The 23,382-nt window shown below is 35.2% G+C and overlaps 1 protein-coding gene across 1 annotated transcript in view; it reads left to right on the plus strand.

The window, feature by feature from the left end:
- The window catches only part of FOCAD (focadhesin), a 326,609-nt gene that overhangs the window by 128,276 nt on the left and 174,951 nt on the right, over positions 1-23,382 (plus strand). Inside the window, 4 exon segments of the mRNA XM_049769400.1 lie at positions 7,045-7,149; positions 7,538-7,639; positions 8,971-9,101; positions 12,638-12,764. Coding sequence (XP_049625357.1) covers positions 7,045-7,149; positions 7,538-7,639; positions 8,971-9,101; positions 12,638-12,764 — 465 coding nt within the window.

Below are 23,382 nucleotides of genomic sequence, written 5' to 3' on the forward strand. Positions count from 1 at the left end.
AAACATTGTCAAATGGGAAAGAAAATCTAGCAGGGTATTCTCACATTTAGATTTGGCTGTTCTTAAGCATCAGGAAAATGTAAATTGAAACATAAATGAAATATTGTCTCACACCACAGAGAACAGCACTCATCAAAAAGAACATCAGCCAGTGTTGGTAAGGATGTAGGAAAAAAAGACCCTTCTTTACTGCTGACAAAAAAATGTCAAATTGTCCAGTCTTTTGGGAAGATAATATTGACATTGCTTAAAATAACAAGACTTGAGCTTCTTACAGCTTAATAATTCCACTCCTGGGAATATACCCCAAGAACCCTAAAACACAAAGCAGAAAAGACACTTATGTTTATTACAGCACTACTTAGAGTAACCAGAATCAGGAAATAAACTAAGTGCCCAAGATTGGTCAAGATGTTTGGAAACTATGGTACATATACTCAATGGAATACTGCTTAGCTTTAAGAAAATCTGAAATCATGAAATTTACTGCTGTGTGGATGGAGCTGAAGAGTAGCATGTTGAATGGAATAAGTCAGTGGGATATAAAGTATAGGAATAATCAATGCTGAAAGGCAATAGAAATGAAAAGCAGGATAATTGGATGTAGTAGGAAGCTTCCCTCAGATTGGGAGTGGGAGTGATGGGCTAGGACTTGGGAGAGGCCACTACAACAATGATATAGGAAAGTAAAGTAGATGTAAACCAGGACTTTGATGTTGAAAAGCGGTAAAGTGATACTCTTTTCAGTAATGTATTGTAAAACACAGTGCCTAAAGGTGGGGGGATGGACAGTGGGGAGGAGAACAAAAATAAGAAAATAGTACCTTTCTCAATAAATACAGGCTGGGGAGCAGGAATTCTGGAGACAGTGGTGGAAAGAAGTGTATTCTGGCAATGGGATTGATGTTGGAACATTGTATGCTTGAAATTTGATTATGACTAATTTTTGTAATTCACAGTGATTCAATAAAATAAAATAAAATTTATTTCACTTTTCTTTCCCACCCCTCTTCTCTTTCTCTGTTGTGATGACTATGGTTTCTTCATACAGTTGGTTATGGTGACATTTGGGGACTGCATTCCAGGCTGCAGTTCTTGCATACCTTTCAGTTGCATTGCTTATTGTGGGTCACAGCCTTTAGTTGTAGGGCTTGCACACTGTGTATGGTACAGCCAGAAATAGCTCATGATTGTGGAATTCAGCAAAGTTACCACAATTGAGTTCAGTACATGTGCTACCAAGGATCATACGCTTCGGCTCATACTTATAATGCAGATGCTTTAGTCACAGCATTTCTTGGCCCAATACAAGGTTTTCTTTAAATGAAAAAAAGTGTGGTTTTTTTTTATTTGTTTGTTTGTTTTTGGGCCACACTTGGTGACCTCAGGGGTTACTCCTGGATATGCATTCAGAAATCGCTCCTGGCTTGGGGGAACCATATGGGGTACTGGGGATTGAACCTAGGTCCATCCTGGGTCAGCCACGTGCAAGGGTGTTTGCCCTACCACTATGCTATTGCTCTGGCCCCTGAAAAGAATGTGTTACTTACTTACTTATTTATTTATTTATTTATTTATTTATTTATTTATTTATTTATTTATTTATTTATTTATATCTTTATTTATTTATTTATGTATTGGTTTTTGGGTCATACCCCACAGTGCACAGGGGTTACTCCTGGCTCTATGCTCAGAAATCACTCCTGGCAAGCTCAGGGGACCATATGGGACGCCAGGATTTGAACCACCAATCTTCTGCATGCGAGGCAAACACCTTACCTCCATGCTATCTCTCTGGCCCCTTTATTTTTTGGTTTTTGGGTCACACCTGGCAGCGCTCAGGGATTACTCCTGGCTCTACGCTCAGAAATTGCTCCTGGCAGGCTTAGGGGACCATATGGGATGCCGAGATTCGAACCACTGTCTTTCTTCAAGGCAAGAATGCAAGGCAAATGCCCTACCTCCATGCTATCTCTCTGGCCCCAAGAATGTTGTTGTTGTTGTTGTTGTTTGGTTTTTTGGGCTACACCCATTTGATGCTCAGGGATTATTTCTGGCTAAGTGCTCAGAAATTAACCCTGGCTTGGGGGGGACTATATGGGATGCTGGGATATATGTCCTATATGTTACTCATTAATTTTTATAGTGAGTGCACAATATTTCCACCTACTTTGTATAAGGGTTCTAATTTCCCCACATGTTTACCAACATTTGTTATTTTCTTTTTGATAATGGTCACTTTAACAGAGTGAAGGTACTATCTCTCTATAATTTTGATATTTATTTCCCTAATATTTAGTGGTATTGATCATCTTACATCTCATGGCTATTTGTATGTCTTATTTAGAAATAAAAAGTATTTTGTTTATTTTTTAGTTGTGCTACTTATTTAATCATTGTTGTTGAATTGCAGGAGTTTGTTATATATTTAGGATATTGATAAGTTTTTCTATTTATGGTTTGAATATGTTTTCCTTATTTTTTTTAAGTTTTGAAGGAAAGTTTTTCTAGATATGGTTGTTTGGCCACATTATCTTTAAATGTATCATTCTTGCATCTGTACAATTTTTTTCTGAGGATTAATGTCAGTTTCATGAGAGGCCCTTTAATAATTTCATGGTTATAAATCAACTTTACACGCTCTGAAGGAAGTAAGATAAGTATTGAGTTTGTATTTGGGACCAGAGGTTTTAGTGAACTATAAGGTACATACCATCTTATTGTAAATTTAAGCTAAAATTAAGAGCATTCATTCCAGAGTCGATGGTTCAAAAGAAGGTAAATCAAGAGTTGTTACTTGATCTTAAGGAATATATATTTTATTAAGAGAACAACCCCCCTGCCTTAACATTTAAAAAAAAAACCCTGTAATTTATATTTGTGTTTTTTAATGAAATAGCATCAATTTTATTTCATAGACTTGAGTATTTATACCATTTCATTAAGTAAATGGCCTATGCTTAACATTATGAAAAAAAATCAATATTTCTATTTTTTAAAAAGAACTGTGTTTCTTTATTGAAAGCAATCAATTTTTATTGATCCTTTGACTTGAATTATTTGATTATAATAATCTCAAGAACTGTATTAAGTATAAGATTATTTACTATATAAGTTATTTATTTATTAACTCACCAGAGGGGGAAATATATATCTACATATACTTCTCTAGAGTCAAGAATTAGAAAGGAACTGTAGACATAAATCTTATTTCCTGACAACATAATTAAATAATATATATTTTTGAATCTTATAAGTATATCAAGTTTTTTTTATAAGATGACTCTAAATGTGCTGGTTACTCTTTCCCAAGCTAACGGCCTATCATGGTGTCTTTGTAGAAGTCTTCCAAGAAGGGAAATGTACTGAGATAGCTATGGAGTAGCCTAAGATAATCTTTTGTTTAAATTAAAATGAATTAGGAGTCAAATAAAATAATTTATTCTTTCATTTGTTCATTTATAAAATTCTGTAGAGTCCCGGCATTTGTTAAAAACGTCAGAAATTTTGGGACTTGAGCAGTAATATAGTCAGTAGGGCACTTGGCTTGCATGTGGCTGATCTGGGTCTGATCCCCAGCATCCTAAATGGTCCACCTGAGAACTTCCTGGAGTTATTATTTTTTCACATTGCTTTATTTAAGCACCGTGGTTACAAAATTGTTCATTATTGGGTTTCAATCATACAGTGTACACTATCCTTCACCAATTAACCCTTCCCATTACCAATCTCTCCCATTTCCCTGCCCCCCCCAGTCTCTAGAGCAGGCAGTTTGCGTCTCTCTCTCTCTCTCTCTCTCTCTCTCTCTCTCTCTCTCTCTCTCTCTCTCTCTCTCTCTCTCTCCTTCCCCTTTTTTGACACTGTGTTTTGTACTATTGTTAATGGAGGGACTTTAGTTTCTCTGCTTTCAGCACCAAGTTCTTCAAGTTCTTGTCAAGAGTGATCAGTTCCAACTATCATTGTCCTAGTAGACCCTTCTTAGAATTGCTGAGTATGTCCTAAAAGCCAAAACCTAGATCAAACTAAATAGAGAAAAAAAAAAACAATAAATAACACAACAACTCTAAAACATCAATTAAAAACACGATAAATCCTGTAGACTATGTATCTGCAGACATTACTAGTTCAGCATCATTGTTCTTGATTACACTTACAAATGAGTTAGTTTCTGGGGCCGGCGAGGTGGCGCTACAGGTAAGGTGTTTGCCTTGCAAGCGCTAGCCAAGGAAGGACCGGGTTCGATCCCCAGCATCCCATTAGGTCCCCTCAAGCCAGGGGCAATTTCTGAGAGCTTAGCCAGGATTAACCCCTGAGCATCAAATGGGTGTGGCCTGAAAAACCAAAAACCAAAACAAACAAACAAAAAAAATGTGTTAGTTTCTATCACATTTTTTTGATAGGATTAATTAATAATATTTTTTCTTTCTTAAAATAGGGTACAATCATTTTTCCTGAACATAGGTTGATCAGTCTTTTGAGTATTAGTAACAGGAAGAAAAATTTTAACAAAATCTGTGAAATGTAGATTAAGGAATCTAACATTTTGATATTACTGTTAGTATCATAAAGTCTAGTTCCTTGTGCATAGTAGGTAGTTCTTGGATAATTTTGAATTGAATTATAAAACTTTATTGAATGTAATTTACATGTTCTTGAGCATTGAATTAGGAGTAAGCCCCTTTTTCCTTTTTCTTTTTTCTTTTTGGGTCACAGCCGGCAGTGCTGAGAGGTTCCTCCTTTCTCTACACTCAGAAATAGCTCCTGACAGGCCTTGGTGGGGGACCATATGAGATGCTGGGATTTGAACCACTGTCCTTTTGCATGCAAGGCCTTACCTCCATGCTATCAGTTCCAAAAGGAAGAGTGGTTTCTTTTGTCTTTTTGTTTGTTTGTTTGTTTAGGGGTCACACCGGGCAGCGCTCAGTGATTCTTCCTAGTTCTGCACTCAGAAGTTGCTCCTGGCAGGCTTGGAGGACCATAGGGGATATCAGGATTTGAACCGCTGTCTGTTTGGGTCCACCACATACAAGACAGACGCCTTATCCTTTAGACCATTTCCACTCTGTCCTTTTTTTCAATATAAGCAGTTATATTGTATCTTAATAGATTGCCTATTCTATACATTTGATTAAATAAATGATTTTTGTGTCTTTCACTAGTCACAGTATTTTCAAGTTTTATCTGTGTTAATTCATTTTTTTCCATTTATAACGAAATAACATTTCATTTATGATAATATTTAATTTAGTAGTTGCTGGGCATTTATAGTGTTTAAACAAGTTACTGTGAATTATGCTGTTGTAAATATTCATGCACAGTTTTTCTTTTGTGATCATAAGTTTTCTTGGATTTGACCCCTAGGATTAGATTATTGGAGCAGTCAACTCCTCGGCTGTGTTCAAGGCCTACTCCTTTTTTGGTTTTTGGTTTTTGGGGCACACCCTGTGGCGCTCAGGAGTTACTCCTGGCTCTGTATTCAGAAATCGCTCCTGGCAGGCTTGGGGGATCATATGGGATGCGGGGATTGAACTCAGGTCCACACTGGGCCATCCTGGGTCACAATGCATAAGGCAAAGGCCCTACTGCTGTGCTATCTCGCCAGCCCCTAAGGCGTGCTCTAGACAAATTTCCCATTGTGTGGAAGTGCTCAGGCAGCCATATATGGTGCTGGGGTTTGAATCAGGTTCAGAGCACATAAGGTGTGATCCCTGGGCATGGATGGGAGTAAGCTTTGACCACAGCACGGTGTACCCACCCCCCAAAGGACCTCAAACCCAATAGTGCAAATGATTTTAATTCCAATACATACATAAAATAGAAAATTTTATAATATATTATATATATTATAATATATTATATATTTATATAAAGCATAGTGTTAATTGCTTGTTGTAACTAAGATTTGGGGGAAGGTTTTTATGATAACCTTTTTTTAAATTTATTTATTTAAACAATTATTACAAGGTTGTTTAGTGTTCAGTTGAGTTTTAGTATTATAATATATCCCACCCTTTACCCATCATCATTATCCCTGGTCTGCCCCCACCCCTCGTTCCCCCTCCCTACTCTACATGCTTCTGGGGGAAGGCATTATGCTCCTCTCCCCACCAACCTCTCTTCTTTTCCTTTTAGACACTGTGTTTTGCACTATTGTTAATGAAGGGACACTTTGCATATCACTTTATTTCCATCCAACATACAAATGATGAGGTCCCTTCATTACCCTGACTGTACTACTCCACTGTTTGTGGCAATCTTCCTGCCATGGACTAGTCCTTCTGGGCCTCTTCTTTATGGTCTCTGGATATTATTACCATAATATATTTTATTTCCTATCATCCCACAAATGAGTGAAATTATTTGTTTATCCCTGTCCTCTGACTCATTTTACTCAGCATAATACTCTCCATATACATCCATGTATAGAAAATTTCATGACTTTATCTTTCCTAATAGCTATGGAGTATTCCTTTGTATAATACAATTTTTTAGCCACTCATCTGTTGTCAGGTACTTGGTTTATTTTCTAATTATCGCTATTGTAATGAATATAGGAGTACAGATGGCATTTTTGTATTGTGTTTTTGTGTTCTGGGGTATATCCATAGGAGTGGTATTGCTGGATCATACGGGGGCTCAATTTCTAGTTTTATGATGAGTATCAATTTTATGATATATCTTTACTCTGTGCTGCTGAGACTTAATTTCATAAGCATTATTTTGTTAGTTTGTTTTCTGGGCCATACTCTAAGAACTTATGGGTTACTCCCAGATCTGCACTCAGGAATCATTCCTGGCTGGCACAGTGCACTGGGATGTCAAGTTTTGAACTTACTGTGTTATCACTATGGCCTCAAATTTTAAAAGTGTTTAAATAAAAATATTTTAATTTATATTAGGCATAAAATTATAAAAGATATTATAGAGGTATAAAGTTAGTGGTCATTTTATTTATATATTAATATTATTTCTTTGTTGAACAATAGTTTTGACTATAAAGATTTATTCTGGTTAATGCATAATATTTTTTCTAATTTATTTTAGGTTCCAAATTTGATTCCAGTTTTGATGTTCAAATTGGGAAGACCCCTGGAACCTTTATTATATAATGATATCTTGTATACTTTACCTTCTCTTGGTGTTCACAAGGTTTGTAAATTAGTAATTTACTAGAGACAAAAAAATCCCAAGTGGTGCATTTTAATGCCTTGGATATTTTTTGGTATTATGTGCTTCTTTTAGTCTTTAATTTTCTGTTCTTTCTGCTTTCCTTCTGTTACAAATATATATTTTTAGAATGAAATTACTCAATAGCCAAGTTTTACTTTTGACCATTGCCATAAAATTTTTTTTGTATTGCCATAGATTTTATAATTAGCCCTTCAAAATTTCTCTAACATTTCATAAGATAGATAGTATTGCAATAAGATTCTATTTCAGACTTTGTCTTATTAAGGGGGTTAAAAATACTTATTGCTAAGATTGAAATTAGTAATATTTTTATTTATGAAATTAAAGTTCTTTTAATATTTTCTAGGTATGTGTAGGGCAAATTCTACGAATAATTCAACTTCTTGGCACTACTCCACAGCTAAGAGCAGTCACTTTGCGCTTATTAACATCTTTGTGGGAAAAGCAGGTAAGCACTGGATTGCCTATCAAACATGTTTATTTCATTGAAAACAGCCAGTTTTATCACTGTGCTTTGATAGAATAGCATTAGTGAGTCCCATCAGTGATCAAATTGAGAAATTTTGACTTACTCTGATGCTTTTATTTATTTATTTATTTTATTTATTTATTTATTTATTTATTTATTTATTTATTTATTTATTTATTTATTTATTTATTTGGTTTTTGGGTCACACCCGGCAGCACTCAGGTGTTACTCCTGACTCTCAGCTCAGAAACCGCTCCTGGCAGGCTCTGGGGGATAATATGGGATGCTGGGATTCAAACCATTGTCCTTTTGCATGCAAGGCAAACACCTCTGTGCTATCTCTCTGGCCCTTACTCTGATGCTTTTAATTGAATTTCTGGGGAAATGAGATGAGAAAAAATCTTATTTCTTTATTTATGAAATGTATTTTTTAATTTTCATGGAGAAAGTAATAGAAATATATTGTGAATGATAATCTGTGTGATTAAAGTGAGATTTAGCCACTTTTTCTTCATTTTATGAAAATACTAGATATTGCTCTGCAAGAATATCCTCAGCAATCGCAAAGAATTCTCTGATTTGAAGAAATTTATTATAATTTATGTGTTAATGTGAGATTTGGAGGTGAAAATGGTGTATAAAGAGATCAAGATTAGAAAATCAAGTTGAACCTAGTATGCCTGGAACCCAGAGTCAGTCAGTCTTATGTCAGAAAACTTCAGGGATAAGGTCTCCTTGTATTTAGGCCAAGGCTTTTTTTTTCCTTTCATTTCCCCCATATTTTGCTGGGCCTATGCAAACAACAATTGCCACTCACACCATTATACTGTATTTTTTTTTAACTCTTATCCTTTCTTAAAAGAGCTTATTAAACTTTCTGCTGGTGCTTTAAATGAATTCATTGTGATTCAATAATTTTCAAAAATATTCTTTCCTTTCTCTTCCATCTCTTTAGTTTTTCTTTCAATTTTCCAGTTTTTTTACATCATGTTGCTTTTGGCCTTCCTAAAACAAATGTATTATTATCAGTTATGTCAACTATATAATGAATGCTCTTTAAATAAATTTAAAAAATTAAAATTAAAATAAAAAAAATAAAATCAATCTGGAAAATTACTTCGGGGTGGGGGCACACCCAGCTGTGCTTTCTCCTGGCATGATCTCAGAGATCTTTCCTGGAAGACTTGGGGGCTATATAGAATGCCAAGGGATCCACCTCAGGTCTTATGTGTAAGGCAAATGTCCTACCTTCTGTACTAATACTCTGTCCCCCAGGAAATTATTTCTTTTGTATGAAATTGTTTTGTTAGGATCGTGTCTATCCTGAACTGCAGCGTTTCATGGCCATGTCTGATGTGCCCTCTCTGACTGTGAGCAAGGAAGTACAGTGGGAGAAACTGATTGCCAAAGCAGCATCCATCAGAGATATATGTAAGCAAAGGTAAGACACGCTCAGTTATGGTAATGATAGATGTCATGATCTTTTATTTGTATTTAGCATTTAAAATTTGTTTTATAATAGGAAGCTAGGAAAGGGAAGCAAACTATATTTGAATAGGAAATATTAGTTCTTGACTTACAGTTCTAATGATAAAATTTGGTAATATTGGATAGTTTGAGAATCAAACCTAATTTTTTTATTCAAACCTTGGTTTGTATTGAAAATACTTATTTTCTTTTTATTATTGTAGTAAAACATATTTTTCATTTTCATATAAATCCCTGAAGCCTAAGCAGTGGATTGTAGTCAAACTGTTCTATTTACTTTTCCCCTGTTTTTTCCTGATCATTGTAAGGAATTTTACTATGGTAATTTTTACATGGGGATCATTGTAATGGATTACTAACTAGTAATTATTATAAGAAAGGGAAGTACTTTCGTTCCCATATATGCTCTGGGCTTAGGAGGATGAAAAGATATTAGAGAAATGATTATCCTGTGCTATTTTAGATTATGGAGTAATAAATAAGCAGGAGGAGACAAGATTGAGATAATACTAAGCAAAGCTTTCTCAGGGTGTTTTATTTGTTTGGTTTTCATTTTTGTTCAAGTCCAGCAATGTTCAGGCATTATTCCAGGCTCTGCACTCAGATATTACTCTTGTTAGTGCATGGGGGATCGTCTGGGATGCCAGGGATCCAACCTGGGTCAACTCCTTGCAAGACAAGCACTCTATTGCTCTGCGTCTCTCTCCCTTAGATTAAAAGAAAACATTACTTATTCTTGGGTAAGATAACTTTATTCAGGGAAAAAGGGTTGATTTCATCTATTTGAATATGTTATAATCATAAACTTTAAATGTTGTTTTTCTTTTTGGGTCACACCTCACAATGCTCAGGCTCACTCCTTAGCTCACTAATAAGGCGTCTCTCCTGATGGTGCTAAGGGGACCATATGGGATACTGAGGTTTAAACCAGGGTCAGCTGCATGCAAGGCAAATGCCCTACTCACTCTATTATTTCTCTGATGCTATGTAGTTTCATATGTTGATTGAGCCACTGCTCTACAGAATTCTTGCAAGCATCATTTTCACATTTGTCTCTGTGATACTAGGAATGACACACTTTCTGAACTTGTACAACACTTTATTAAAACCAGATATTGATAAAGGTAGATAAGGGGCTAGAGTGCTAGCACAGTAGGAGGGAGTTTGCCTTGTATGCGCTGACCCAGAATGGACATTGGTTCGATCCCCAGTGTCCCATATAGTCCCCTGAGCCAGGAGCAATTTCTGAGCATATAGCCAGGAATAACTCCTGAGCGTCATTGGTTGTGCTGTCCCCCCAAAAAAGGTAGATGAGTCATAGAGCCTGGTGAAATAGTACAGAGGTTGAGGCATTTATTTGTCTTATATATGACTTACCCAGGTTTGATCTGTGGTACTGCATGGTCTCTTAAGTGCCTCAAAGATTGATCTATGAGCAAAGCAAGGGATAAACCCTGAGTACCACCAGAAGTGTTTCCAGTATAATCTTGACTCATGATTTATTTTAATAAAAAAGTGTAATTTTATTATTTTATTTATATCAAACCATTTATTCTGTAAGCCTTTATAAAACACTTCCAGGATGATACAATTTTCTTCCTTCATACTTTGGTCTATATTCTGCTAATATTTGTGACGTTATATTATATTGTACAGAAAGTTTTGAAGCTTCCGCAATTCTTCCTATTTTTGCCTGTCAGCCTTTTGTAAGTCACAAAAGTGACTTCAGTCTAAACAGAGTACTTTCATCAAGTACTGAATAATCTTGCTTATATGTGGTATATCAAGAAACAAAGTTAGGGAGTAGGCAGTCAGCATTGGAAACAGATCAATAGATAGGGACATTTGGGACAATAGTGGAGTTTTATTTTCATTTTGGTGGTAGGATGATGAAGTAGCATTCTAAGTATAAAACAATAATATGAAACTTGCTATATAACACAATGGAAAAACAGTTGAAAAACAAAAATTAACCTAAATAGAGACTGATTATGTCACTTACAGTAATTAAAATAAAAAATAGGAAACACATGGCCAACCCCAGGTTTGATCCCAGGCACCCCATATTTCCTTCAAGCCAATCAGGAGTGATTCCTGAGTATAGATCTAAGAGAAACCCTGAGTATTGTCAGATTTGGCCCAAAAAACAAAAGAAAACAAATAATAAAACTTTCCAAATAGTTTTCGACCACCCTTTAGTACGAAAAACAAAACAAAAAAATCAGTGTCCTCTTCCCCTAGAAATCTTTTTTTAAATGAACAAATAGAAAGCATGTTCTCAACCTTTCCTACTTACCACACAATCAATTGCAAATGAGGCAATTACTGGCCCCTGGATTTTCTAGTTCCCAGTTTGATCTAGAAGTTATACACATGAAACAAGACCTGAGAGTTTGCATTCTCTTGAAATATTAACATGAAAAAAAGTTGTAGAGATGAAAGTTTATTTGTTGATTTTTACATTTTACATATTTAACTTTCAAGCTCTGAAAGGTAAATTAGAGGCTATTGATGGTTTAATGATAAACATTCATTTTAGTTACTCCCTTAAGATCTATTGAGATTTATACTTTTGAAAAAATGATTTATATTTGCCAGACTATAAAGCAGTGAAATATACTCATTTCAGCTGCTGATATTTTGTTAGAGAGAAAAGTATAATATCATTTTCAGGTTACTACAAATATTGAGAGATATCTGATCATATCCTTATGAAATTAAAAAACCTTTATACATGAAATAAATAGGAAGGAAGGAAAGGAGATGAGTGAATCTAGCACACTGCCTAGCATAAGATAAATATTCAGTCACAGTATATTGTAGTTATTTTTATTTTGATATTTATCATTATTAGGATAGGTATAGCCATTTAAATGTCAGTATGATATCAGTGGTATTCTGATCTCTTATACTTGCTTTTGCAGTCAGTATCTAAATGCAGAATATCCACTGGCATGAAAAGCATTTTGTTAATAATCTAATTAGGCATATAAAGTTTTTTCATGATTATTAGAGATTTAATTTTGAGTCAAGTTAGACAATGAGATTTATGTTTTAGGGATAATAAAATATGTTCATAAATTTTTTAGATCATTTTATCATATAAAATGAGCATTAAATTTTGGTAAATATGAAAGATGAAAATATTTAAAGAAAACATGTTAAATTTGTTAATATTTGAAAGTCAACACAGTAGGCATAAGTAGGCTAATAAAAATATTTATGCTTTTTGTTAAGAGCAGAATAACCTGGGAAGGAAAATGTTTGACTTTGATTTAATTCTTGATTTTTTCCTGTTTGGTTTTTGGGCTACCTCTGGAGGTGCCCAAGGATTAGTCCTATCTCTGTGCTGAGGAATCACTCCTGGCTAGCTCAGGGGGACCATATGGGATGTTGGGGATGGCACCTGGGTTAGCTGCGTGCAAGGCAAATGCCATACCCACTGTACTGTCACTTGATGTGATTTCTAACCTGTCACCTTTTTTGTAGGCCTTATCAGCATGGGGCAGATATGCTGGCAGCAATTTCTCAGGTGCTGAACGAATGTACCAAACCTGATCAAGCTACTCCAGCAGCCTTGGTGTTACAAGGTCTTCATGCTCTCTGCCAAGCTGAGGTAGGATTCTTGAATTATTTAGAATCATTTTGAAAAAAATATTTTGCTAGGTTTTAGTAGTTTTTTGAAATTATTTTAAATTATTTTAATGGTTTATAAATATATAAATTATACTGAAAGTTTCAATAGTCATTCTTATAGACTTATTGGAAATATGAATTAAGAACCTTTACTCTTTAAATTTGTTTTTGTTTGTTTGTTTTTATTTTTTGTTTGGCATTTACTCCCAGCAATGCTCAGCATTTACTCCTTGACTCTGAGCTTAGGAATCACTCCTGATGATACTTAATCATACTCAGGGGACTCAGAGATCAAATCCAGGTCAGCTACATGCAAGGCAAGCACCTTACCTGTTGTACTAACTTTCTAATCCTTTTACAATTTCTTTCTAGAAGGGAATTTTTAAGTATCAGATCATAGGGTTAAAGAAGAGGAGATCCTCCTTTTTTTTTTTTTTTCATTTAGTTGTATTGAAGGGAAAGTTATGCCTATGCATTTAGAACTCTTGAGTATATTTGTTTTTTCAGTTTTGTAATTATAGAACAGTAGAAGTATATGAAGTAAGGAAGTTAGTATGGGCTAGTGACAGTTTTATAGCCAGCCAAGATAATGTTGTCCTGATGTTTGTTTCTTTCCCAAGATAAAACTGGAAGGGTAGATCATAGTTAGAACTGAGACTGTAAATTATTTTCAGGATATTAGAGCACTCCCCAAATGAAAATATAGCAGAGGTCATCTTCACTGTTTTAGAGAAATGTGGAATCTGAGTTTGACACAGTGAATATACCTACTATACCACTGTAGTTTTTTAATGAATGAACTGAAATTTTATTTGTTTATGAATAATTATGGTTTATATAATAAGAAATATGATAAAACAGGTAATAACTGTATTGAGTGACTATATACTCAGATCCCAGCACTAAGCACATTTTATTTATGTTAACAACTCTGCAAGATAGGGACTGTATCACCAGTTTTTAGAAGAACATAGTTCTCAGAGGAGGTTTGGTATTTACTCAGACTTTTGATATAAAATAAAGTGGATGATAAAATCAGGCCTCTATAACTAGAGATCTTAGTATTTGCACAGGTCATAGAATTGAGCCTAGGATGACTAGGATAGAGTCTTTCTTTACGGTTCTAGAAGTTCTGTTCCATCTCTGTTGTTTTAATCAGTCTTCTGTAGTTGGTAGTTTTGATTTTTGCACTAATCCTAGGACGAATCCTAGGACAGTATGTTTCCAGAAGTTCTGCTCAGTTGCAGTTGTCTCAAGATCTTTGATTCATTTGATCACTATGTCTTTGTTGTAGAGTGTCAAGTTAAATAATGACATGCCTCCAAGTTTCTTGTTTTTTTTTTTTTTTTTCAATGTGGGTTTGATCTATCCTAGATCTTTTTTGATTTTGCAAAACTTTATATTGATTGTTCTAAGTCTTTGAAGAATGTTGTCTGAATTTAGTAGGGATTGTGTAACATAAGTTTAGGTAAGATGGTCATTTTCATGACATTGATTCTTCCCATCCATGAGCATGGAATGTTTTTTCATTTCCTTACGTCTTTTTCAATTTTTTCCTTAAGTGTTTTGAATTTTTAGTGGTATAAGAATCTCACCTCTCTTAATGGGAGGGTTTAGTCCATTGACATTTAAGGATATTATTGACAGAGAGGGCTGTTGTGCAGTTGTATTGTATAGGGTGGTTGCTGTTACAATTGGGTGTTTGGATTGTGTAATTCATCTGAGTAGATCATTTAGAATCAGTTTTGTTTATGCAAATAATGCAAGCTCTTTTTTGTCTGAGAATGTTTTTAGTCCTCCCTCCCATATGAATGAGAGTTTTGCTGGGTAGTGGACTCTAGGTTGGAAGTTTCTGTCATTCAGTAGTTTTGAATATGTCATTACATTGTCTTCTTGCTTGAATTGTTTCAAATGGGAGATCTGGTTTGATTCTTATGTTTCTTTTTTTGTACTTGAGGATTGTTGTCATTTCCTCATTGTCAGGATGTCATATCAAAACTGGCGCATGGTGGTGTCAGAGCAGTATTAAGAATGTCCCAGAGGGATTTTGGTTTCTGGAGCTGTTGCGAGAACTGTGTTGGTTCTACGTCTGAGTTCTGGGGCTTTGGGTTGGACGGTCGCTGTCTAATCACCTGGTGTCTAAGTTGGATCTACATGACATATGTTCAAGGTGGGAGGTGCCCCTATATTGTGAAATGTATGAATTATTATCCTTATTAGATAAGAACTTGTTTCTGTATGTAAAATTTCTGCTTTTAAATAGTTTTTGTAATAAATGGGTTTTTAATACATCTCAAATAATAAGAGTAAATCATTTAACTTCATCTTATGCTGAGTAATACTGATTTCTTTATTCCTTATTTTTCATCATATTTTTCTACAGTGAATCTAATGGATTCACTATTTAATATCCTTTAGCTAAAATATATTATTTATCATGTTTTCCTTATAGATCTAAAAAAATAAACTTAGTTGTGAAATTTGTTGAATCTGAATTTCATCTCTGCTAACTTTGGTAATGAAAATATTTCTTTTTTGTGTTAGATAATGAATAGCTCTATGTTCCTCTAAATAAATAGGACTAATTTACTCTCCCTTGGTGATCCTTTATGTAGTAATATATCTCTCTGTTTTGTTTAAGCCTCTTCAAGAGTCTTTTGTATGTTCATTGTTTGTGAAACTATTACTATTTTTCTGATGTGTGTTAAAGTCATAAAATATACTCAATTTAGTATCTCTTGCCAGGCCATTTTACTAATTTGTGGCTCATCTTTTGTTGTTGTTGTTGTTGTTGTTGTTGTTGCAGCATGCATTCTGTGAGATAATGTATCCTGTCTTCTAATTGCTACCACATGTAAAAGACTGATGACTGTCAAGAGTTTTAAGAATGGAAAAAGGTATTCAGCATAGATATAATCTGTTTATGAGCAGTATTGGTAGTGATTTTTCCCAGTGCTCTTTGGATCATTGACCATTAAGTCAATAGAGGGGCTGAGATACAGTACAGTGTGTAGATCACTTGACTTACATGCAGCTGACCTAGGTTTTATTCCCAACTACCTATATATTCTCCCAAGTCCCAACAGGATGATTTCTGGGCTCTGAGCCAGGAGGTAGTGCTGCTGAGCAAAACTGGGTGTGACCCCAAAATAAAAAGAAAGAAAAAGAATATAGAGGTACTAGAGAAATAGCTCTTGAGTTAGAACTCATAAGCAAGACCTCAAGTTTCATCCCAGGTACTGCATGGCTTCCATTATTGCTGAGTATGGTCCCGATGACCTCTGGGCTTCTTGAACATTGCTTGTCAGAAATCACCATACTTATCCATTCCTCCTGAAAAAGAATATGTAGAATTTAAACAATACCATTTTGTTTTTTTAACTGAAACTTTTATTTAGGAGCTATCAAAGAAAAGTAAGAACCCTGTAAAGTAAAAGAAAGGAATCATGTTCACCCTTAGTTGGAATAAGGGTAACCCAAGAATGGAGTATGTCTTGCTTCCTTCTGCATCACTGATTTCATAAATTTTTTTCTTCATAGTCTTCTTCCAGTTGCCTAGCTTGTTGCTTTCTTGGAAGAGGGAAGTCCTCTGCTAAGGGCCTTGTTAGGCAAAAGGAAGAGGCTTTGTTGATCCTTTTCATTCAGTCTTATGGGGCTTTTGCTTCTATGAATACTTCCCAGAGGGAATGAAGCCTTCTGGTTTGGGCTGGTCTACTCAGACCAGAGCTGGAATCTGGTTCAGGAGCTTTTTTTAATTTTTTTTTATTTTCCCATTCTTTCTGGACCCCCTAGTGCAGGAGCTTTTGAGATGTATCTTCTAAAACAATAGCATTTTAAGAAGGAAACATGTACCATAAATATTACTGTGAAAGATTTGTAATGCACTTTGGTCACAATAAAAATTTATTTAAAAAAAAAAAAAGAGGAAAAAGTGGCCAGAGAGACAGTACAGCAAGTAAGTATTTACCTTTCAGGCCACTATATGGGTTTGATCCTTGCACCCCTGAGCCCTCTAGAGTTGATCCCTGAGCACAGAGCCAAAAGTAAACCTTGAGCCTGGCTAAGTGTGATCTCAAACCAGGGTGAGGGAAATTAAAATATAAAAATGAGGGTAAATTGAACAATCCTTTGTTTAAGTAAATATTTACAGAGTTGGAAAAGCATCCCCCCATTTTTTTTTTTTTTTTTTTTTTGGTGAGGGGATTTTTTCCTATTCTTGCTGTTAAATTAGAAATAAATAAATTTTCTTAAAGTTGACAATATGCTTTTCGGTTTTAAAAGTCACAGTCAAATTCTTATGTTCTTGGTAGAATGAGGCAGTCAAATTATTATGATATCCAATAAAAATTGTAAGAATGAATTCCATCTTAATTTTGTCATAGTGAAAATTGTGTTTCTAATTTGGATTGTTGGGGGCTACTTCTTTGCTAAAGAAAGAGAGAAGGCAGAAAATTCTAGGAATCTTTTGTTGATTCCATAGACAATACTGTAATTGGGCATATTAGAATTAGAAAAGAGAAATTTATACTTTAATATTATTGTCATTAATGTAGGACTCCACAAATTTATTTTCAGGCTGATAAACAAAAATTGTGACTAATATTTTGGGGGTATATAGTTTGAATGTATATTCTGTGACATTTACATACAAGAGAGAGATTCTTAAAATTATGTATAACTGTTCCAATGTCACTACCTGGCTTATAAATAAGTGATGAGAAGAAAAATAAGACCAATGTTACAGCCATTTCTCATGTGTTTTGTTATACTGAGACATCTTCTTTTGAAAAATAAGGACATTGAAAATAGGTAGTTTCTTAAAAATCTTCCAACTGAAGCATTGATATTTTTATATATAAAAAGTGCTTTATCCCTCTACCTCTGACTCATTTTCCTCAGCATAATACTTTTCATATCCATTCACATATAAGCAAATTCCATTACTTCATTTTTCCTAATAGATTGATTGCACTCATTTGTGGGATATAAAAAATAGTATGGTAATAATATACAGAGATAATAGAAATGAGTGCTGTAGGGAGAACCAATCTCTGGAGGAAGCTAACCACAAATAGCAGGGAAGTGCAAGTAGGGCAGAGAGGGACCACTGACAATGATAGTTGGAAATGATCTCTTGACAAGAACTGTGCACTGAGAGAAGATAAAGTGATAGGCATGATATCAATAATATTATAAACCAGTGTTTAAAAGGAAAAAAGAGAGAGAGAAAGTGAGAGAAAAACAGAGTTAGAAAAAACTGAGTGAAAGAGAGATAAAAATATATCTGTTCCAGAACCCAGACAGGAGGGGGAATGAGGGAGGAAAACTGGGGCCATTGGTGATGGGGAAATAGGTATTGGTAAAGGTGCTGTATCACTGAAACCCAATCATGAACAACTTTGGAACTGGAAAAAACCCTAACTGTACTATGAACAACCTTGTGAACCATGATGTGTAAATAAATTAAATTAAAAAAAATCTAAAACAAAATGCAGTAGTCATATTCAAACTGGGTCAGATCCATAGACTCACTCTTTTCTCGAACAAGATGTAAATCAAGCCAAGAAAGATCTTGAGTACAGCAGCCAATGCAGGAGAAAGCTGGACATTTTGGGAGGAGAAGCAGGCCAAGTCCCCACCCTGCTGAAGCCATGCCTGCTGCCTCCATCACCCACAGTCACAATTTTCCCGATTTACCTGCCTCATCACCCCTCTAATACCCTTCAGGGACACCAAGTTGACCAAAATTCAGGTATGCTGGTCTTTGGGCTGATATTACCAGAGCTTTTTGAAGTGAATGCAGGCACTCTCTCCCAGTAATCTTTTTCCAGGAGGCCTGGCAGCTGAGTGTATGCTCCTAAAAGTCAAAATATAAGTAATAAGGCTTTTAATTTCTGGACATTTTCATTTGTTTGATGCTGTCATTCCTATAGGAACACATAACAGAATGGACAGTGAACAAGAGCTTACTAAAGTCTTCTGTTATTATATTAATGACTTCATTGAAGATGCAATAATTTTCCCAAATATGCTTACTACTGTATTTTTTTCTTTTATTTTTAAAATTTTTTTTTCACCCAATGTTCCTGAGACCACTTGGCTCCTGAGCCCCATCCACTTTTTTTTCTTTTCTCAATTTTTAAAAAGACATAGAAATATGAGACAAAACGAAGTGATTCAAGTTCTATGGCTCTATGGAATAGCAGGGACCCCTATCTAGAATGTAAAATTAAAAGAAGAAAAGAAAAAGGCGGGGGAAGAATAGGTGTGGCTTTTTTTTTTTTTCTTTTTTTCTTTTGTATAGGCTCATCAAACCTTGGGGAAATTAGAAAGATAATTTCTTTGGCCTAAGAGATACAGTGTGCCTCTGCCCATGAAGCATACTGTCAAAAGACCAACTATATGCTCTGGACATGTTGGTTGTCCAACCCCAATGTTTCTCTTTATGGTCCCAGAAAAAATTCTGCTCAGTCGCAGTTGACAAAGTCAGTCTTCCGTAGTTACAGATCCTGGCTTTTGTACAGGTCCTAGGATGAAGATTAAGATAAAGTCTTTCATTGTTGTCCCAGAAAACATTCTTTTTTTTTTTTTTTTTTTTGGTGGTTTTTGGGTCACACCCAGCAGTGCTCAGGGTTATTCCTGGCTCCAGGCTCAGAAATTGCTCCTGGCAGGCACGGGGATCGTATGGGGCGCCGGGATTCGAACCGATGACCTCCTGCATGAAGGGCAAATGCCTTACCTCCATGCTATCTCTCCGGCCCCCCAGAAAACATTCTGATTAGTTTAGTTGTTGTAGACAGTCTTGTAAATAGAGATAGTGGTTCTTGTACAGATCCTAGGGCAGAATGTCTTTTGATTTCATCTTACCATTGGATGGTGGGATAGGGCAGTCTGCCCTTAGATCAAGTTGTTGCTATTTCCTCCTCATTAGGGTATTTTATGGGCCTACCCTGGACAGTTTGGTGCCAGGGCAGCATTTGGGCCTTCCCCAAGGGATTTGAGTCCTGCTGCTGGTGTTATAATCTGTGCAGGTACTTGTATTGGGATCTGAGGTTAGGAGTTGGATGATTGATGTCCGATCCATTGAGGCCTCAGTCAAGTCTCCAGTGTTTTCATATTTCATTTTTAAGGGAAATTCCTGAATAGGCAAACTAATATATGAGGAGGACATAAGAATAGTGGCTGGTCTGGAAACAACCAAGATGTCCTTCAACAGACGAATGGCTAAAGAAACTGTGGTACATATACACAATGGAATATTATGCAGCTGTCAGGAGAGATGAAGTCATGAAATTTTCCTATACGGAAATGGATGTACACGGAATCTGTTATGCTGAGTGAAATAAGTCAGAGAGAGAGAGAGAGAGAAAAATGCAGAATGGTCTCACTGATCTATGGGTTTTAAGAAAAATGAAAGACATTCTTGCAATAATAATTTTCAGACACAAAAGAGAAAAGAGCAGGAAGTTTCAGCTCACCTCAGGAAGTTCACCACAAAGAGTGATGAGTTTAGTTAGAGAAATAACAACATTTTGAACTGTCCTAATAATGAGAATGTATGAGGGAAATGGAGAGCCTGTTTAGAGTACAGGCGGGGGTCGGGTGGGGAGGAGGGAGATTTGGGACATTGGTTATGGGAATGTTGCACTGGGGACTGATTTTACATGACTGAAACCCAAACACAATCATGTATGTAATCAAGGTGTTTAAATAAAATATATATAAAGAATAGTGGCTGGGGCCGGAGAGATAGCATGGAAGTGAGGCATTTGCCTTTCATACAGAAGGACAGTGGTTCGAATCTCGGCATCTTGTCCCCTGAGCCTGCGAGGAGCGATTTCTGAGCATAGAGCCAGGAGTAACCCTTGAGCGCTGCCAGGTGTGACCCAAAAACCATAAAACAAAAACAAAAACAAAAACAAAAACAGAATAGTGGCTGAAGTGGAATGGGGATGAAGGAGATAACTTGTAATGGGATGTGCTGATTTTTTGACTGATTTATATCATCACTGTCTAATATAGTAGTTGTTAACCACATGTAGCCAGTATATACTTGAACTATGGCTTATACAAATTAATGTCAAGTAAATGTAAAATATACTAGAAATCTTAGCCTTACTGTGAAAAGTATAAAATATTTCATTGCTGGTATTTTTGAAAACCAATTTTATATTGAAACAGTATTTTGGATATATTGGCTTAAATAAAATGTATTCACATTGATTTTATCTGTTTATATATTTTTTTTCCTTTTTAATGTGGTTAATAGAAAATTTAAATTACATATGTGACCCACATTTTATTTTCATGGTCTGTATCTTGGTTTGGGTGGCAGTTACATCAGTGTGTTTATTTGTCAGACTCATTGAACTCTACAATTAAGAGCTCTACTTTTTATAGTATGTTATTCTACTTTAATAAAAAAAATGATAAAAGCTACATTTTTTTTCATGCTTGTTACAGTATTTGTCCTTTGTCATTCATTATGTCCTGTGCTAAATGTCACAATAGCTAGTAATGCATTATCTTCTGATGAATCTAGGAAGTCTAATATTTTGAAATAGACATAGACTATGTGGTAACAAAGATTTGAGTACCCTTTGGTTTGAAATGCTTTGTTTTGAAAAGCTGTGTCTTTTTCTGAGTCATGCATGTTGTACTCAAAATGTGAGCTTATTTTGGGAAGAGTTTAAATTTTATTCTTTTGTCATAAATTTCTAAACTTGTACAGTTAAGATAGTGAATGAATAATAGTATTTCCAAAAGATAGATAATCCTGCAATACACAAGAATCCAGTACCATTGCTAATGATGTTTCAAGGAGTAAAATAACTCCAGGCTAAATAAATCGAGCAAGTTTAAAAGAAAAAATTTTTGGAGAGTGCAGAAATGAAAATCAGTACATTGAGTGAAAAAAAAGTCTGATTTTTGTTTAGCATTTTTTTCCCCTCCAAAGTCAAGATGGGAATCTGAGGCAGTTTTGTTTCTCTATTTTCTTAATCAGCTATGAGTCTGTTGTAGCAAAAATTAATAGGCATTGCAGAATCATGAAGAAAAAGCTCTTTCATCTTGCCCTGCTCCAAGAGGGTGTTATATTTTCAAAGCAGAGCATTGTACAATTGAGCAATAGATAAGGAGTGGAGGGGCCTTTCCTGGGGATTCTTGACCCTGGAAGAGTTCACTCCGGGCCATTTGTCACAGCAGTGATTTTCCCGGAAATACTCTATGCCAAGGTTATGTTTTGGCTATTCTATCCTAGTTTATTGATTTATTTTCTGAAATCCCAGGGGAAGGTAGTTGTCCCTACCCTCTCCCATACTCACAATTCTTTGTCTAGCTGCTCCCTCAGAGCACCATGGGGTGAGAATTATTTTCAATGGGACTCAGTGGGTTTGGAAGGTTTTAGGGAGTGAGTGTGGTATTAAAACGGCCAATAGAAACCCTGCATTTTGTTTAAGCATTTTTCAGTGTAATAAATATAATTTAATATGGAAATGTGACCCATTGTTCCACAGCAGGTTTTCTCAACTGTGTACTGTGTACAGTAAGGATTCTGTCGCCTACTGTGGATTCAGTATTTATTACATTTTGGAACCTCTTTTGTTGGTGTTCTGTTTTGTTTATAGGGACACTTAAAGGTGGTTCGCCTGTTTAACCTTGCAGAGCAGTTGATTCAGTTTAATTTGCTATGCATTAGAGAAGGAATTTGATTGTCTTTTTTTTTTTAAGCAGGGCTTTACATTATTTGTAGTTGGCTTATTTTTATTTTAATGTCTCTAGGTTCTTCCTGAGCATGAAAACGTTTTTTTTTTACATTTGTTGAATCTATTTCCATGCTGAGCTTTTTATATAGTGCACAATGAATCTTTGCTGCTGAAAGTTGTAGTTTAGCCTTATTTTTAACTTTAAAAGGGCAGCAGGAACTTGCCTTTTGTTAAATATTTGTGGATAGTAAAGCATTTACTTTATCACCATATTAGTAGATTTTTAAATACAGGTTTTATAGTTTTGAAATAACTATTTAACTGACTATGGTTTGTTCATTTAATGGAATACTATTCAACACACACAAGACATATAAAAAATAAATGTGTGTGCGAATAAAAACAGTTGCTTTTCCCCATTTAAATAGAACACCAATTCTCGGTATCCATTAATTGGTTGTTGGGTTTTTTTTTTTTAAAGTTTGAAAAAGACGACGAATTTTTAAAAACTTGACTAGGAAATTTTGAAAGTGAGATCTAACATTTACCACTTCCTGTTGTTGCTTTTATTTTTCTATCTCCTTTCCCCTTCAATTTTCCTTGAACTCTTCCTAAATTTGCTGTTATTTTAATATGAAAACTTTGAAAAAAGTTTAGTCTAAACTTTTGAAGTTATAATATTTAGGGTATTCTTTAGCCCACTCGCACATTATTTTAATCCAGTTTTAGGTTTAAAAAAACATCTTTGTATGCGGCGTTTTCTCTCTTAAATTGGATTCCTGGTCACTGAGGATATTAACGATGTGAGTAGTCTGTGACTGAACAGAATGCTGTTCAGGGTATCCAGCCGTGAGTTTCCGGCTCTCAGTCACAAACCCAGTGCATTCTTTAAAA

Source organism: Suncus etruscus, chromosome 1, assembly GCF_024139225.1.
Source record: "Suncus etruscus isolate mSunEtr1 chromosome 1, mSunEtr1.pri.cur, whole genome shotgun sequence".
In the NCBI taxonomy this organism is placed as follows: domain Eukaryota; kingdom Metazoa; phylum Chordata; class Mammalia; order Eulipotyphla; family Soricidae; genus Suncus; species Suncus etruscus.